Source organism: Strix uralensis, chromosome 4 (genome assembly GCF_047716275.1).
Source record: "Strix uralensis isolate ZFMK-TIS-50842 chromosome 4, bStrUra1, whole genome shotgun sequence".
NCBI classification, from domain to species: Eukaryota; Metazoa; Chordata; class Aves; order Strigiformes; family Strigidae; genus Strix; species Strix uralensis.
Window position 1 is genome coordinate 109,630,761 of NC_133975.1, and position 18,086 is coordinate 109,648,846.

Genomic DNA, 18,086 nt, shown 5'->3' on the forward strand with positions numbered 1-18,086 from the left:
TTTGCAACTATCTTGTGACAGCATTCTCTTATGGAAAAGCAAAACCAATTCTGTATTAATCTTATTCTCTAGAACAAAGAAGTGGAGTTGCGAGTTGGATTTGGAGCAGAACAACTAAATCTGAAGAGCCAGCCTGTCGCTCCAAGTATACTATGTGAGAGAGACCGTTCAACTTAGTTAAAATGGGAGAAAAGATCAGATTAATGAACTGGGTGTCTAGGCCCATTCCCACAAGAAGGAAAACGCTTCTCTGGATTTGCAAGAAAATAAGGCATTATGGTATACAGAACACCAGTAGCACTTGATGTGTTTCATGAAACAATCAGATAATCATATAGCTCAGGAGCAGGTTCTGCTGCTTGATGAACTAAGTGGTTGATCTTGGAACAGGAATTTCTCTGTTTTCAGGCCCTTAAATAGAGGAAATAATGCTTCCAGGCCCTGAGACTGAAAGTGATTTAATGAGTTGTCATAAGGGGAGATCTATTTTTAACAGGAATATTGAGGAGAGAACTTCTGAAGGGAGGAAATTCTTTCTAGGATAGAAAAAATATTAAGATCCAAGAGCCTACATCACACTGTGGCACTTTGATCTTCAATAACTATAGTGAGGACTTGTGAGATACTTGGAGAGAAAGTAGGTGGGGAAAAAACTAGTTAAAATGTTATTCATGGGGTATTATGGCTGGAAAAAAAAATGGCAAATGACATGACTACTAGAGAATTACAGGCTAGTCAGTCTAACAGCAGTTTCTGGGAAGATTACAGAGCAAATTTGCCTAGAAACTGCTTGCAAGCACACAAAGGACAAAAATCAAACTTGGAATAGCCAAGGATTTACTGAGGGCTAACTATGCCTAGCCAACCTCATTGCCTTCTACAATGAGACTGTCTTTGTGAACAACAAGGGTACAGGAGATGTTTACCTTGGCTTTTACAAAGGTTTTGATACAGTCTCCTGCAGTATCCCTATATCCCAACTAGTGAGATATGGGCTAGGTAAGTGAATGACAAAGTGGGTGGAGAATTGTGTTGACTGCTGGTTCAGAGGGCTGTGCTCAGTGGCAGAAAGTTCAACAGGCAGCTTATGAATAGTGATGCCCCTCGGGGGTCGATGCTGATTGCAGTACTGTTTAATGTCTATGTTGATGACCTAGGTGATGGAACAGAGTGCACTCTCAGCAAGTTTGCAAATGACCAAATTGGGGGCAGTCATTGACGAGATGCAATTCAGAGTGACCTAAACAGGTTGGAGAAACAGGGCCATCATTTGAATCTTGTGAAGTTTGACAAAAGCAAATGCCAACTCCTATGTCTGGGATGAAGAATTCCTGTGCAACAGGACAACAGGCTATGTTCCAACTGAATGGAAGACAGCAGCTGTATAGAAGAGCTGGATAACCATTTGAATTTAAGTCAGCAGTGTGCTCTTGTGGCAAAGAGGGCCAATTTCATAGTGATCTGCCTTAGCAAGAATGCAGCCAGCAGGCTGAGGGAATGGATTTCTTCCCTCTAGTCAGTATTTACGAGACCACATCTGGAGTACTGTGCCCAGGTTTGGGCTTCACAGTAAGAGACAGATATCGAGGGTGGAACAAGTCTGGCAGAAGGCCACCAAGGTGGTAAAGGTGCTGGAAAACATGACATATGAGGAGAGTCTGAGAGAACAGGGTTTCCTCAGCCCTAATGGGAGAGAGGGAGGAAATACTGTTATTGTCTTTAACTACCAGACTAGGAATTGATAGAGAAGACTCTTCTTGGAGACCCACAATGATAGTATGAGAAACAACAGGCACAAGAAGGAATGTGGAAAACTGTGATTTAAATAGTAGGGTGATAAAACATTGGAACTGGTTACCATCAAAGAAGTTGTTGAACGTCCTTTCTTTGGGATATTCAAAACTCAGTTGGAGAACTTCCTAAGCAATCTGATCTCATTGGCCTTGTTTTCAGTTGGAGGAGAGGGAAATATGTGACCTCTATGGTCTCCTTCCAGTTATTTGATGGTTCTTTCTCTCTAGGCATTTGTGGTGAGGTCTACATATTCTCTGTTTTCTATGGGAGTATGATAGTTGAGCCATCAGCGTTATTCAATTCTGCCAGTTCAACTTCAATGCAATTCATTGGAAATTACTTTTTATACATATTTTACTGTTGTTATATTACATTCAGAAGGATGCTTCTAAAATACCAACATAAATGATCAAAAGTTTGAAAAACTAGGGTTTATAAATTTTTCGTCTTTCTTTCTCACCTTCTAAAGAAGTCAGGAGGTAAGTGATTATGTGCTACTTGCATGCCTCTCTAGCTGTCACCTGTAGAGCTCTGTAGGATGCAAATGCTGCAGTTTGAGGAAGAATGAGTGACCCTTAACGTAGGGCTTAAGAGGCATTCCAGGCCTGGAGATGAAAGGATGAAGAACAAATCCTCTGTATTATTGAAGTGTGTGAAAGGCATGAAAGAGCTAGAGGTAAATCAATAGTTTGCATTTACAGCACAGGAGAGAAAAAAAAAGATAGACTGGTATTTATTTTTCCAGCTTATTTGAGAGAGATTTTTCCCCCTTTAGGGAGCACAGAACTGAGCTTTCTGTAGAACTGTAAGCCTTTGGCACCCTGGAAGGTGTACCCAAAAGAGAACTGTTCCCTGTGTTGTCTCCCAAATAAATGATTTAGTAATTAAATGCTTTATTTGGATTACAGCTGCCAATTCACAATAAAGCAGTAGAGACTTAAACTAAAATATTAAGGTTCAGTGCTTACAGGTATGGAGATTAATATACACTTGAAATATGAGTGAAGGAAGTCTTTATCAATTTTAATTGGAGTTTCTCAGTGGGGGTAGGAGCTGAGGTTAAGGGGACATGGCCTACCCATTTTTATCTGTTTCTTCAGCCCTGTTTATTTAACTTCTCTCTCTAAAACTTCTTAGCAATACCAATTAAATACCATATGGTTCACTTACTGCTCTGGAAGGGACTGGAAGTCCCTTCTCCATTTCTAGATACGTGTTCAGGTAGCACCTGTCATTGGTCTACCTTAGCACTGTGCTGCATTATGTTTTAATATAATGATAGATTCGTTTCAAAGGCCTTTGTATAGGCCTTCTTCAAGAATAGGAAATGCCAGGGCATTAAGATTAAATACCATATAGAGGTGTAAAATTAGCATTAAAGCATAATTTAAAATGTGTTAAGAAAAGACAGTAGCATTCTCCATGAGGATATTATGGATATCATCTGTAAAAATTGTAGAAACTTACTGCTTCTTTGCCTGAAGTCAACTAATAATTTCAAAATGAAGTGTAGGGAAATCACTGCCATCATTAGATCAATGTGATCAGCCCACAGCTCTTTCATTATCCTCACTTCTGTGACACATACTATTGTTCCATGCAGCTGAAGGCCACAGTCTCAGGGCCTCTCAGGTGATGATGTGTTTTAGTCTAGATTGCAACTGCTGAACTTCTCAGGAAACAATAGTGATGGAAAAACTTCTAGAGAGTGGCTGAATATTAAAGTCATAAGAGTTCTTGATCATCTCTGCCAGAGGGAAGGAGTGTTCCACTTTTTGCAAGCCAAAATGCCTCACACAGTCCATGTTTGATGGTCGTGTGTTCATCATGGCAATGGGAATATCTTAGTCACCCAGTACTACTGAGGCTGTGGTGTTGCATGCCTGTATCACCCTGCTCCTCTGGATAAGGCCCAGCTGCAGCTTTGCCATTGAATCTCATAGCAGGAGCTGTTGCTGTGTGTAGCTGTAAGATGGAGGCCACTCCAGTGTGATGTAAGAACTGTGATGCTGATGTGCTTTCTAGGGAAATTATAAGAAAGCACTAGGGAGGGTGGCTTTTGTGGCTAAACTTCATCTTCTGCCTTGAAAGAAGGGTAGCCAGGCATGGGAGATTAGATGTCTCCCTTGTGTGATATTATGTTCATAATTGGGATAGCAGAGGATGCTGGGAAAAAACTGATACCGAAGACAAAGCAAACTGGCTGAGGGGAACCAAGTCCCAGGTCAAGGTGAGCGAGTTATTCAGAACCACTCTGCTTTTTCTCTTCCCTGCTGACTTTCTTCAGATACAGTTGTTCATGAATGATCACAATCAGTATATCAAAATAAACGCTTTATAGAGTAAGGTAAAAGGAGTTGCTGGCAAGACTGTAAATCCTCTCATGGAACAAATGATAACTCAGCTCAAGAGCCCTTTTGTCCTGGGAGTGCAGGAAGGATATAAATTCTCTGAAAGTATCTGTCAGTTGGAATTGCTCTGCATTCATCATGCCAACCCTCTGCATCATTCATGAATGTCATAAGAGACTAAAGAATTGGCACTTCATGGTGAGAATGATTAAACAGCCATTACACTTGTCTTTTACTCTGGCATGATACCTTTTAACAGATTGCCTGTATAACACTCGCGTATGTCTACCTCTCCTAATGGTGGCTGTCCTTTCATGGTAGCAAGAAGCAGACACAATAGCAAGAAAAGCTGCATATCACTTACAGAAAAGTTTGTATGCTGTATTACTAGCTCTGGATACTTTTTGTTTTTACATTCCCTCTGTGTGACCTTGGGGAAGGTGAGAGCCTTAGTAATGGTGAGCTTCTGTAAATGCATTTCTTCTCATCACTGGCCTTCCAGTAGTTGTGAGGGGCAGCATCATATTTGAGGTGAGGTCAAAAAGCTCTGAACTCTGAGTTTGTTTCCTTGGTAGACCAAAACCTCCCCATTTAGTCCTAGAAGACTAGGCTTTGTCTACAGTAGCAAGCAGCATAAGAGTGGGTTTTCAGAATGAAATTTAGTACTAAGGACCAGAGATCCATTCTGTAGGTATTTTTACTTCTGAAGTTTTACTAGCTCTAGTTTTACTAGCTCTAGTCTGGTCCTATAGACTAATTACTTGTTAACAGCTATATTGCATTTTCTTGTTTAGTTTTATTGGAATGAAATCAAGCTTGCATACTCTGAGATTGCTCTGATGTAAACCAAAGCATGGCAAATGGTGATAGATCAAGAAGTTTATTTCAGAAGCATGTTGCTGAAATGCTAATGGCCAGCAAAAGGTTAGATCTCTGAAAACCTGCTTCCTATTCTGAACTCTGATGCTGATTTTGTGAGCTTTGGTAAAACACCTTCTGGGGCTCTGACGAATATCTATTAGCCAATATTTCTGGGCCAAGTCTTTTCAGCATTCAAGCCTGAAGATTTGGGTTTGATCTCCTGCAGTGAAGACTGCAAACGTAGTCTGTATTTTCTGCTTTGATACCTATGACTAAGGAAATGTGAACAGGTATGTAAGGAAGAATGAAGAATTACCTACATTTAAAACAAACAAAACCTTGTAGTCTGCAAACTGGCCATGCAAGATGTTATTCTACTTAAACTTGAAGTGGCTAAATAAAACTGAGAGAGCAGCAGTTGTCTTTGTGGTTTTGTTTTTGGTTTGGTTTGGGTTTTTCCCTGATAGCTTAAGGATCAAGACTAGAAAGAGATTCTTTGGAGGAGAGTTGAATGGGCTGAGATCAGTAGTAGCAGTTTGGCCTCCATCCATCCTGAGCCATATCTAGGCCATTTTGTTACTATTCAGATTCTGTAAAACTGTAGTGAACTAACATCCCTATTCTTTACCCAAGCCCCAAATGAGCTATGAAATCCTGCTGTGCTTCTCGTTGCTAACAGCAGTCTCTGTATTCAGCTCCTCTGGCATGCTGCCTTCTGGGCTTATCCAAAGACATCCTCTCTGTGTGCTCTTTTATCAGAAAATACCAAGAAATAAGAAATTGCATCCAGATTCCAGCTCCTCCTTGGCAGCAGAATGCAACTAAGAAATACTTCCATCTACCTTTACTGAATTTAGTCACAGTTGCACCTAGTGAAGTCTCTTTGCAGGTGGTAGATAACTTTGACCCCAGTAAACATGTCCTGCAAGGGTCACAGTAACTGGGCACAGTTTTCTGGGGACTTCTACCCAGCAAATTTCATATTTCAGTTGTAGTGTTTGTAGTTCTTTTGATCTCTTCTTCTGGTGCATTGTGGTTTTAAGTCTTTTGTCTTCCTGTAATGAAAGTTCTATATTTGCTATGAGTGTGGATTTATTGTAGGATGTTTTTCAAAAAAAAAAAAAAAAAAAGACCTGGAGGAATTGTCCCTGTGGACCTTTTCTAGATTGACATCTGTCATCTGTCTGCCTAAAGCTGCGGCACTGAATTTAATGACACAACTGGTCTGTTTACTGAAAGAGATGTCTTAAGGACTGAGGGTGGTGGTATGATAAAAATCTGCAAGGCAAGGTTGACACTGAGAGGCTAGATACAGGGACAGATTACTATGTCTTCCAGTACAAGAACTAGGGAACATGTAGTCTATTTAGCAAGAGCAAGTATGAAAAATGTGATTCTTCACACAAAAAGGTGGTTCTTCTTCACTCGGGTTGGAGGAGACCTCAGGAAGTCTCTAGTCCAAACCACTGCCCAGAGCAGAGTCAGCTGTGAGGTCAGATCAGGTTGCTTGGGGTTTAATGTAGTCAGATCTTGAAAACCTACATACACAGAGACTCCAAAATCTCCTTGGGCAACCTGTTTGACTGCCTGTCTGTCCTTGTGAGGAGAAAGCTTTTTCCTTCTATCCAGTCAGATTCTCTCACTTCAAACTATGCCTATTGCATCTTATTCTCCAGCTGTGTGCCACTCTGAAGAGCCTGCCTTTGTCTTCTCAATAACCTCCTTGTAGGTCCTGTGAGACTGCCCTTAGGTCCCATTGAAGTTGTATCTTCTTCAAGCTGAACAAGCCCAAATCCTTTGACCTCACAGAGCAGGCACTTCAGCCACTCGACCATCTTCATGGCCCTTCACTGGACTCACTCACGTTTGTCAGTCCAAAGCTAGATGCATTATTCTAGATGTAGTCTAACAAGAACTGAGTAAAGAGGGATAATCGCTTCATCACAGACCATGGTCCTGTCAATAGAGTACCGGATGCTGTATGCTGCCTTTGCTGATGGAGCTCACAGCTGGCTAGTGCTTAGCTTGCTACATCAGTGGCAGATTTGTGTGAGTCATTGCTGAAGGTTCGTAAATCGTTATTGTGAATGGAAAACTCTAATACTCTCTCCAGGAGAGACTGGATAAGTATTGGAAATAAGATCTCTTCGGGATTCCTGTATAAACAAACCACATGAGGCTGAGTTAATTGCTGAAAAGGCTTGTTTGGTCTGGGTGCATACTTTAAGGAAATATGCTTGCTCTACTCTTAGTTTTCCCTGGGTGTCCACTTAGGATCAGTGCTGAAGACATGACGGTGAACTAGCCAGATCCTTGTCTGACCAATTATGTTGTTATAATGTAAATTAAGATATTACTGAAATATTTTCTTAGCTGCATTATATTATGTTTAAGTTGGTATGCCTATGGTCATCTTGGGTCCATTTTAGTCAACAGCTAATCGCTAGATTCCTTCTGAGATGATAAACATCCCCAACATGCCCCATGGCAAATTCAGATTTTGGAAAAAAATCAATCTTCCCACTATCCCAGATTTAGGGAAACCTGTAGTTCATGTGTAAGCTATCTTGGACCTTCTGGTACTTCTAGGAATATTCCTTTGGTTTCCCCCTTATTCCAATCTTTTTAATGCAGTGTAACTAATAAGAAGTAGCATACTGTCTGATGTGATTGCTAGCTGATGCACACATACTGGGATGAAAGTGACTCGTATTAATTTGCTGTCATTAAAAAAAAAAAACCAAAACACAGAAAGAGGGCGTGATCTGAATTGCTGCATCTGTTTTGTGTTAGTCTTGCAAATTTTCTAACTCCTCCTCTTTGTATAGAAGAAGCTCCTTCATATTTTAAAGTGGGAAAGGAATTTCAGTTTCATGTCAAACAGTGTCTGCTTTTTGAGATGTGAGATGAGTATGGTGTTCAATCTCGGTTTCAGAGGTTTTGTCAAGAGAAGAGCAAGCATCCTGAAAGGAAAAAGCCAGTTTATGAAAACTCCTTTTAAGCACAGACGTTTGGGCTTTTTGAGGATTAGACTGGAAGCTTTGCAGTTTTCATGGCCTTAAGTTTTTTTCATTCTTAGGCAATTTGAAGTTCTTGATAAGGTCTTTTCCAACCTAAATGATTCTATAACTAAAAGGATGTTTCAGCTGTCATGTCAGAAAAAGTATCAGGTCTGTCTTTGTTTTCTCCTGGGAAGGATACTGTGGTGGAATGAGTCATGTGAGCCAGATGATGATGATGATTAGATCCTCTGTAACCTTTTTTAAACTGCCTGTCTTTTTTTTTTTTTTTTTTAAAAATCGAGCAGGTGTTTGTATTAATAGGCCTTTTAAAGTCAGGATGTGGAAAACACAGCAACTGTGGCACAGAGATGTGCAAGTGCTAGAGGGCCTTTAGGAGAAGGAAGAGTAAGATTTTTCATTCTGATTGATGATAATCAGTTTTGATTAGGCTTCTATTTCTTGCTGTGTGTGATTGAGTGGCAGTAACTCAAAGGTGTCCCTGGGATATCCTGATATTGCAGAGCATTCCATATACTGTAAGAACATTGGCATATATGTTTGAAGGCATGGGTGTGTCAGTGTCTAGCTTGTTCTTTGCCTCCTGAGCTCTGATTCATACTTTTGCTAAGAACTTTTTTATTTGGTATGATGTGAAGTGAGATAGGAAGAGGAGTAAAATAAAGATCAGGATAACAATGTAGTTGAAGTTTAAGATTGAGGGCAACTGGATGATAGCTTATAACTAGAGAAGGAAGAATAGCTTCTGTCAAGACTGATGCCTTGGTAAGTATGGAAGGGTAGAGGAATGGGACTGACACACTACTTGGTACTAGTGCTGTTAATCTTTCTTTTAATCCTAAAACCATTTATGAATCTTAAATCTTATCACTTCTTTCTTGATCTTTTTCCTCCATTCTTAATTTGTTTGATAATGGTAGTTGAAAATGTTATCATACATCTAATGTAACAGCAAGGCAAAGAAGCTGTACGCAGTGCATTTAGTGGGCAACGCCCATAGCAGTAATTTAAAAAAAACATAAATAAAAATTGCAGAAACTGGAAATGGGAAACACCTGTTAGGTCATCTCTAGACAATATAGATGTTCCAGCACACCTAGAGTTCAAGTGATTTCAAGTAATGAAGAGTCAGACAAATAATCCATGCTATTCAGAAGTATATTGCAAAATTAGGTAAAAAATGTACCTATTTTCACCACTATTGTTGTTAATGCATATGGACACTTGCATTTCTTTGACTGTCGTCAAAATATTCTTTAGTCACTCTTTCAGTCTTTTACTGCTAAGAAATTCAGTTAGAGAAAATTTGGAGTTGTACAGCATGCATGGTCTGTTTGATGTGGCCAGAAGGAGTTACACTGGAAAAACAACTGTCAGAAGCTTCATTTTTTACTCAGCCAGTGCACGTCCTTTTGACAGTGTACAGGTATCAACTGATGTTTTATTGTCTGTGTTGCAATGTGATAAACCTTTGGGGAGCAATAAATAGTCAAGCCATTTGAAAGTTCTGGTGCTCTTCTCTGGTTTGTGCAATCTGTATTGTTTGGTTTAACTCCCCCTTAGAGCTGGTGTTCAAAACATGGCTCATTTTTCCTCAAGAGTGTATCAAGCATCAATAAATAAGATGTTGAACTGTCTGTCTGACCAAGTTAAGGCCTCTGAAGAACTATACCACTGTTATTTCCCTGCCTGGAAACTGAATGATCAAATATGCCATTTACCTTAAGTTGTGAACATATGGGAGCGACCTTAACTTTTGGGGCAGCGATCAGATTAATCTGATTAAATTTCAGGCAAAACCTCCAATCTACTTTGTCAGAGTTTTCTATTAGAACAGAAATTGGTCTTAGCAGCTCTTCCTTGTTGCTTTGTTCATCTCCACTTGCTAGGGCAGAATAGCTCCCTATATGCCATATTTTGGGAAACTGCTGTTTCGTTACATGACCGAATAATGATGCTTCCTGCTGCAGCAAATTTCATCTCCTTACTGAGTTTCTGCAGACATAAGTCTGGTCTCTTCTCACTTGCTTTCATGCCAGTGTTCTAACTTGCATTCCTTTCCTAGTGACTTTTCTGGTGATGGAAATAGTCCAGGTACAGTGAGATAAGGGTCACCATTACTTTTTCTTATTACTGTGAGTTTGTCAAAACCTCCACCTTTTCTTACTGAGACTTTGTGGGAATTTTTGAATGTCTGCATAAACCACCAGGTCTCCATTATTTAATTACCCCATTAAAGGGCTGCTAATTACAGATGCTACCAAGGTTTCCTTCCTGATGTGAATTGGCTCTTGCTTTGCTCATGTAACCTGTGGTCATGTACAGTGTGTTACTGATTCCATCCTTTGACAATATTACTTCTTGACAATAACCTAAATTTCAGTTTCCTGCCAAGAAAGAAGAGCAAAATGCCATCATCACAAATTTTCCTGAACTGATAGCTTCTTGTTAGAGAGCAGAAGGTTATGATTATTAATAAACATGGTAGGATCTTTACACCATCATATGAAATATCCCAAGAGACTCGTCAGAACTACTGGACTAAAGCAGAAAATACAGCAGGACCATAAAGTAGGCACAAGTTGGGGGGGGGGAGTCCAAGAGACAAGCAATAGGTAAGGAAAATGCAGTAGGGTTCTTTTGTTTGTATACTTACAAGTATTTGACTTTAAAAATTGTGTGTCTTCCATTTCTCCCTTGAGGAATGTAAAAATAAGTTTCAGGTCCTTTTATAAAAATGTTGAGTAGTAAAACAATATCTATAAGCATTCTATGCAAGAGAATAAAGACATCATAATTGAGGGAAAAGCATATGCCTTGTCTTGCATGTTATTTTGGGTAGAAAGGTGTTATCATTAAGTTTACATACCTCATGTTCTTTGGCAAATTACCACCACAGTCAGGATATTTATGTTTGTATTGGGTCATGAGTGGCAGGGCGCTGCAGAGTACTCTGTGTGGGAAGAGGCTGTAAACCACCCTGTGCGGTCACAGCCAACTCTGACATAGGAGCACATGGTGCTGCTGCCTGGACACCTTTAAGAAAAGGCAGTTGCTACTGAGGGCAGGAGACACAGGAGGTGGCATGGGAAGGCTCATGGGAGGATGCATGAAGGGAGGATCATGCGAGAGGGCACCAGAGAGAAACAGGAGGAGACACAGAAGCAGGTTCATGGAGAAACGCATGAAAGGGAACATTGCTGGGGACATGCTGGAGATGCAGTCTTTTGAAAGGAGTCACTCTGTGTTGGATAAGGCATGCCTCTGAGGGGACCGCAGCCCAGGGCAGGGACACTCCTGAAGGAACTGGGCCTGTGGGTAACTTGTGCCAGAGCAGGGACACCCCTGAGGGGCTGCAGCTCATGAATAACCTACACTGGAGCACAGAAAGAAAGAATCAAGGAATGGTGGAAGGAAACCTCTGTGCACTACCCCCGACCTCCTGCACTGCCTGTTGTCTCTCTACAGCCCAGAGGGAGAGGAGACAAGGAAGGAGCAGGAGATCTGATGGACTGCAATTGAGCTTGGGAAAAGAAAGGAACTTTCCCTAACTGTTTAATTGTTTGTTGTCTTTATTTCCCAATGCCTTAATCAGTAATTAAAAGTTTGCTAATTGTCAATAAAACTTAATAAGTGAGATTACCCCAGCTGAGGTTGTTTTGCCCACAACAATGTTGTCATGAAGGGATGTGGGACCATGCTCATAAATTTTGGTGTTAACACAAGTAATTATTTGGCTTTGAAATTGGGCTGTGTTCTTCATAATTTTAATCTTAAAGGTACCTTTTAGTTGTAAAAATCTGAACTGTAACATTTGTAGTATGTTAAACTTATACTTATATCCCAGTGCAGATTTGCTGCAGTTAACCCTTCAATGTATAAACATTGTTATAATACCTGCCAAATGTTGTGTTTTCCTGGCCACAGGGAAATGAGTGTTTGTGCTGTGCTGTAGCTGAGGCAAAGTGGGCTGGTGATGGCTTAGTAGATGAAAACAGAGACTTTGCAATAGAATATTTATTGTGGGGAGATTCACAGGCTACCTAAATCACAAAAGAAGTTCTGTCTTGTGCATATGTGACAGACATGTTTTCTACTGCTTTACAGGATTAGTTTTAGGCAGGATACAGCTGCTGTACTTGTACTATGTTGACTGAAGGATACTATTCCTTAAGATAGGTTTTTGGAGTCTTTGGGTGATGATGAGGAAGCAGTGATAACTGATTTAAAATTATAGGTGGTGGTGCCAACTTCAACTAAATGTTTCTTAGCACAACTCATTAGGAGGCTTTATTTGCTGTGGCTTATAACATTGCTTATAACATTTCTGTTAGGAATTTTCCATGAGTGTTTGCCTCAAACTATTTTGTTTTGACTGAAACTGAATAATCTAACAGCTCTGTCCATGAATATAACTAGCAAATACACAATTTGCCTAAGATAGATATGCAGACTTTAAATACCAGCACTGTCATGTGTGTTGCAACATATCCATCTCTCTGATGTTTAATTCTCTAAACACCAAAGCTCTAAGTTATAGTTACATGTTACATCATTTCTGGGAGAAGTCAACTGCCACTCTGCCAAACTATAAGTTTATGAGGTTATAAGCTTTGTGTATGCTAAACACCCAATGGCATCCTAGTAGCTTAAATCTGTAAGGAGTGTTCCCTCACCATATATTTCTTCACTTCTCTGAGCTCCCAATGCTGACCAAATTCTGCACACAGCATCCCAGTAGAGTAGCTGATCATATACTGTTCCCATTTGTTCTCACGTGTTGGTAGAGTAAATCTGGCCCAGGGCACTGTGAGAAGTGGGATTTCTCACAGCTGACTGGGGAAATAATTTTGTGTCCTCCTGTCTTTGATTTTATTTTTTTTTCTTATTATTATTTTGCACAGTAAAGGTTGAAGTTAGCATTATATAGTTGAAGTGGTGAAACACTGTAACAATAAAATACAATGGAATTAATCAGTCCCTCAGAGTTTCCTATTTTCAGGACACAATTGGTGTTGTATTTATTAAAGGATGTACATAACTAAACCTTGAACAATGAGGAAAAAATAAATATCAAGTGGCTGCTCATTAACAGTGTATTATCCATTGTCTGTCTTGAATAGAAAGTGTCTTGGAAAAAAAAATGTGTTTTTGTGCAATAAAGAGATCTGTAACAAAGCTTAGGTGCAATGAGAAGATCTCAAGCTGAACAGACTTTCATGTCATCAGCTTTTTTTTGACCGAGTTCCTCATTAGGATCCAATTAGCCTACAATTCTCTGCAACACCACAAAGAAAGGATAGTTATTGATTTAAGATTGGAAGGGACCACTGGAGGTAAATTAGTCCAACCAGCTCACTTACACCAGCCTAAAGCAATGTTAACCAGATAGAGTTGTTCAGGCCTTGACAAGTTCTGGTGAAGCTGAAATCTCCTTTCCTGAAGCCCAGGGCTGTAATTCTACTGTTTGCCTTGTTCAATTCTCTTCAAGTTTCAAACTCCATAAACTCATGGTTGCTGCAGTCATATAGAAGCATTCAAGTCAAGTGTGTTTGTGTTGCATTTCAGGTTTTTTGGTGGTTTGGGGGGGCGGGATTTTTAGGTTTGTTGTTTTTTTTTTTTTAATGTGATCGGTGTGGTAGCAACTCTTGTTATCCTTCCTATTCCACTTTTATTTGATGTTTGCACCTTGTGTTTTCAGAATGAAGTGACTATTTCATTCATAATTTGGGGAAAAAAGTGGTACTGGCAGAATGTTAATATGCCATCTCTTTCCAGACTAAGCAATGGGTATTCTGTATACCCTCAAAAAGGCAGGGAAGGGAAGGGACCTTGATGTACACAACAAATTGTCATGTGTTCAGCTACACATAGGTAAAGCAAGTGGCCCATTTGTCATTATGCAGATAATCCTGACCTGGACAATAAGGAAACAACTGCTGGCCACCAGGCTTCTGTTAACAGGTTAGTTTGGGCAGTGCTGATCTGGTTGTTGCATCTGAACGTTCTTTGAGCAGAAGCCCAAAGTACTGAATATCTTCAGGTTAGGCCTAGAAGCAAAATCTGTGTTCTGTGAGGAGAAAATGAGCTCTGTTAAACAGTCCCATGACAGGCCTATGAAGACATAATTGGTTCTAATTGGCACTCATAGGAGCACTGACATGCTCTACCTGCAGCCAAATGGCTCCTAGAGAGGCAAAGAAATCATCTGTCTTCATAAATAGTGAAGAACTCTCTTCCAGGCTTGTCTTTGCTGCTGAAAGACCTGATAACTAGTACAAGGAAAAGGAGAACTTGTAATTCAAGTGAGAATAAAAGTGGGTTTTAATCTATGAAGCCACGAAAAATGAGTAAATTTATCTTGTTTTGCATAACACGTTGCTATGCCTTGTTTTAGTCTGTAACGCAAATACACACAACTTTTAGAACAAACTGATAAACTGAAGGAGGATATTTGTAATGTAGTTTATAGCGAGCTGTTGATATACCTGTGCATGGGGGAAGACATAGATAATTCCCTACACAGTCATCTCCACTATCTCTCTAACCAAGAGGTTACAGATGCAGTTGGGGATGTTTTTAAACAGACAAACAAAACCTATTTCTACATATTTTGCAATAGTCGTGCACCCTCTGTCTTGAGTTCAAAGTTGAATGAGGAGATAGAGTTAAGTCTGCAAAATTAATGTTTCTGAAACTGAAACGACATATGTGCACAGTTCCAGAATGCCAGTGTGCTCTTTTGTTAATTCAGAATTATGAGTGAAATTTTTTATCTACCCCTGATTTCAGATACATTTGTTTGAATTTACTGAGGGCATGTTCTGGTGGGTATGCACAGACCTGGAAGAAAGGAAGCATGGATTCATTTTCACTCTGTCATTGAGTCATTTCCCTTCTGTGTGCCTGAACTTTTGATGCCTGTTTTGGTAATGTGTGCTGAGATGTCTAGAGGAAGACTTCCAAGCAAGGGTGAAGTGTATCAATTATTTCTACTAATGTGTTGTATTTATTTGGGATTCAGGTCATAAAGAGCTTTAGTGGAGCTGCAGCTTTTTAGGCAAGTGTAGAAGTTATCTGTATATGATCTCATCTGTTTCTGTATCTAACTACATTTAATCTGTTGAAGGTTGCTTGATACATGTTGCTGGTTGGTATATAGTGGGGGAAAAAAAAAAAAGAGATCATCAGTTGTAGTTTCACTCAGATTAGCAAATGTACCCAGTAATTGCCTGTACTTTCTACAGATATTTCAGCTCTGGTGCAGTAATGGGAGCTGATTATTTTTGCTTACTATTCTGTAGCTTGTGACCCATTGTAATAGTGCTCAGAAAATGAGTTGTAATAAGTGGCTGAAGCATTGTTGTTCCTGGCCTGATTGTAGATTTGGGTCTAGAACAGTAATTTTAGCCATATTTTCCAAGAAGCTCAGGGGCTGATTTTATAACTGCTGAGTTATAAAATCCTGCTCCTAACTCAGAGTGTTGAGTCCAAGTCTGAATGTGAACACCAAACGCTTTTGCTTCTCAGCTTCCTCATCTGTGACAATTCCTCACTTGCGTGTCTGTCTTGCCTAGCTCAGAAGGCCTTTGTGAATGTGGGAGGACAGTGTTCAGCTTTGGAGAGGTTTGGTGTTGTCCTTAAAAACAAGGTCAAGGAACAAATTCCCAGGCTCACTGTAAAGACAAACGATGCTGGAAATATGTGGACTAGATATCCCAAAGTCTTAGATAGTGTTGACAAAATGATAGGCTCGCACTATGTGTGAATAGTCTTCAGCTGAAGACAAGTCCAACCTTAAGGAGAGCTGCCAAATATTCCCTTTGAATCCCCAGATAAGATTGAATCCTATCCTTCTGAAATAGGTGTGGCTTGTTTTTTCCCTCTCTGAACAGCAGTGTCCTATCTGGCATTGTCTGGGATATAATGGAATCATTTGCTCTTGATAAGCTCTTCACTTATCTTTATCTTAAATGCTGCTTTTCTTTATTTAGGAACTAATAAAATGTACTTCATCAGGTTTTATACAGAAGAAATTTCTTGAGTGATTTATACTTTAAGAGGAAGCTTGCTTATTTGCTTGTAGTTCCCCTGCTGTGATGTGTGTAGGAAGATGAGGGTGTTCTGAATAACACACATGCACCTTGGAAATGATTGTGAGTCTTGAGGATGAGTTCACCTGAAGGATGAACTTTCCCTAAAGAAGAAATTACATTGTTTGTTAGCAAGTCTAATGGTGCAAGGATAATGGTGAATGAGCAGATATGTTTAGTCTGATAAAAAGCTGTTTCACCTTCTTATCTCCTTCCGTCAGAAAAAGTGTCTAGCATTCCAGAGCCATTGCTCTATGAAGGAAAACTTCAGTTTTTTAGAAGGAAGAATACATGTGAGAAGTTGGAGAGGGCAATCTAAAGCACCATTTCATGCATGTCTTATAGCACATATGGAATCAATTCCATTATCAAAAATGGCTCACAGTGTCATTTGTCATGAAATAGAAGGATTTTAGTACATGTTGTCCTCTTCTATTACCTGGTTGAGTCTGGAAATCGGTATTTCCATCGTTGGCTCAGTTTTCCTTGAGCCTTCTCTGTGTGCTATCAGTAGCCTGGCCAGCAGGAGCCATTAGTTTCACCCCTTTAACTAATGAAAGCATATTCTTACTTATTTTCTTCCTCTTGGAAGTTACAGCATTATTACCATAGTTGACAAATGAATAAATTAAATGGATAACTAATAATTTTTTCTTTGGTTTTGTGTTTTGTAGCTGGTGCCACGTATATATTTGGGAAGAGTGGAGGTCTCATCCTCTACACCTGGCCAGCTAATGACAGACCGAGCACAAGGACAGACCGTCTTGCTGTGGGCTTCAGCACAACAGTGAAGGATGGCATTCTTGTTCGGATTGACAGTGCCCCTGGGCTTGGTGATTTTCTGCAGCTGCACATAGTGAGTATAGAAAGGCCCATGTCTATGCCAGACCTGGGTTTTTGTTAACTGAATGTGCATTTGAAGAAAACTATTACTCTAAAATAGCATGTGTCATACTCTGCGCTTTTTCTATCTTCACCACTCATCAAATTAACCTGCCTTATGTAGTTCTCTAGGGTTTTGTAGAACTGCTGAATGGGATGCACAGGCAACCAAATCTTGGTGCCAGAAGAAAGGTGGGGGGGACAAACAAACAAACAAAAAAGCCTTATGAGATTCAATAGCAGTAGTATTTATTAAAAAATTGTATAAAAAATTTTCAGCGGTGTTAATCTACTGTGACATATGCACAGTCCTGAGTACAGCTGAATTTATGGTGGAGAGTATTACTATTCTCAGAAGGCAAAGAATGAAATCAAGTGATAAGGGGTTTTTTCCTCACTGAGAAAGTTAAGTGATAAAACTGAACAGATCCTCAAGTTGATATAACTGGTGCTTTCTTTAGCAGGATAGTTCAAAAGAATAAGAATTTTATGTTGTTAGCACAACATGGCTTTGCAAGAAGAAAATAAACTTTTTTGTGTGTGAGCAAATATTATAGGAAAACTTGAGTAAAGGTGGCTTTAGGGAGAGTGTCCTGGTTTCAGCTGGGATAGAGTTAATTTTCTTCCTAGTAGCTACTGTAATGTTGTGTTTTAAATTTACTATGATAGAGAGTCAAATTGTTTGAGAAAATTAGAATACTAGAACTGGAAACTTTTGGAGTTTGTTCTTTCATGTGGAACTTTGGGAGGAGGAGAGGTTGTTTGCATTATTTTCCTTTGCAAACAAAGTAGCCAGTAAGTTTACTAGAGGTAGAAGCTGGTCCTGTTACTTGATACTTAGATTATTTCCAATGTTTTATGCATTAATTCATAGTGGAAGGGGAATGGGCCATTTGCAGGTTTTGAATGAGCTGGGAAGCTGTTGACATTTCAGGGGAACTTGAAGATATAAGCAAACAGGAGGAATGCCAGGGGCCAAAACAGACCTTATGTGTGTGACCAAGGGTCTTCATGTGCTGCTGGAGTTTGCCATGTTCAGAATCATGTTGAAGCACTGGGTATGTTGCAGGGTGGTTCTGAAACAA

The 18,086-nt window shown here is 39.8% G+C and overlaps 1 protein-coding gene across 8 annotated transcripts in view; it reads left to right on the forward strand.

Annotated features, from left to right (window-relative positions):
• Positions 1–18,086, forward strand: part of NRXN3 (neurexin 3) — a 1,036,119-nt gene that overhangs the window by 760,800 nt on the left and 257,233 nt on the right. For all 8 annotated transcript variants that reach the window (XM_074868521.1, XM_074868522.1, XM_074868525.1 and 5 more), the window contains one exon: positions 16,794–16,975. In XM_074868521.1, coding sequence (XP_074724622.1) covers positions 16,794–16,975 — 182 coding nt within the window. The remainder of the gene's footprint in view (positions 1–16,793; positions 16,976–18,086) is intronic.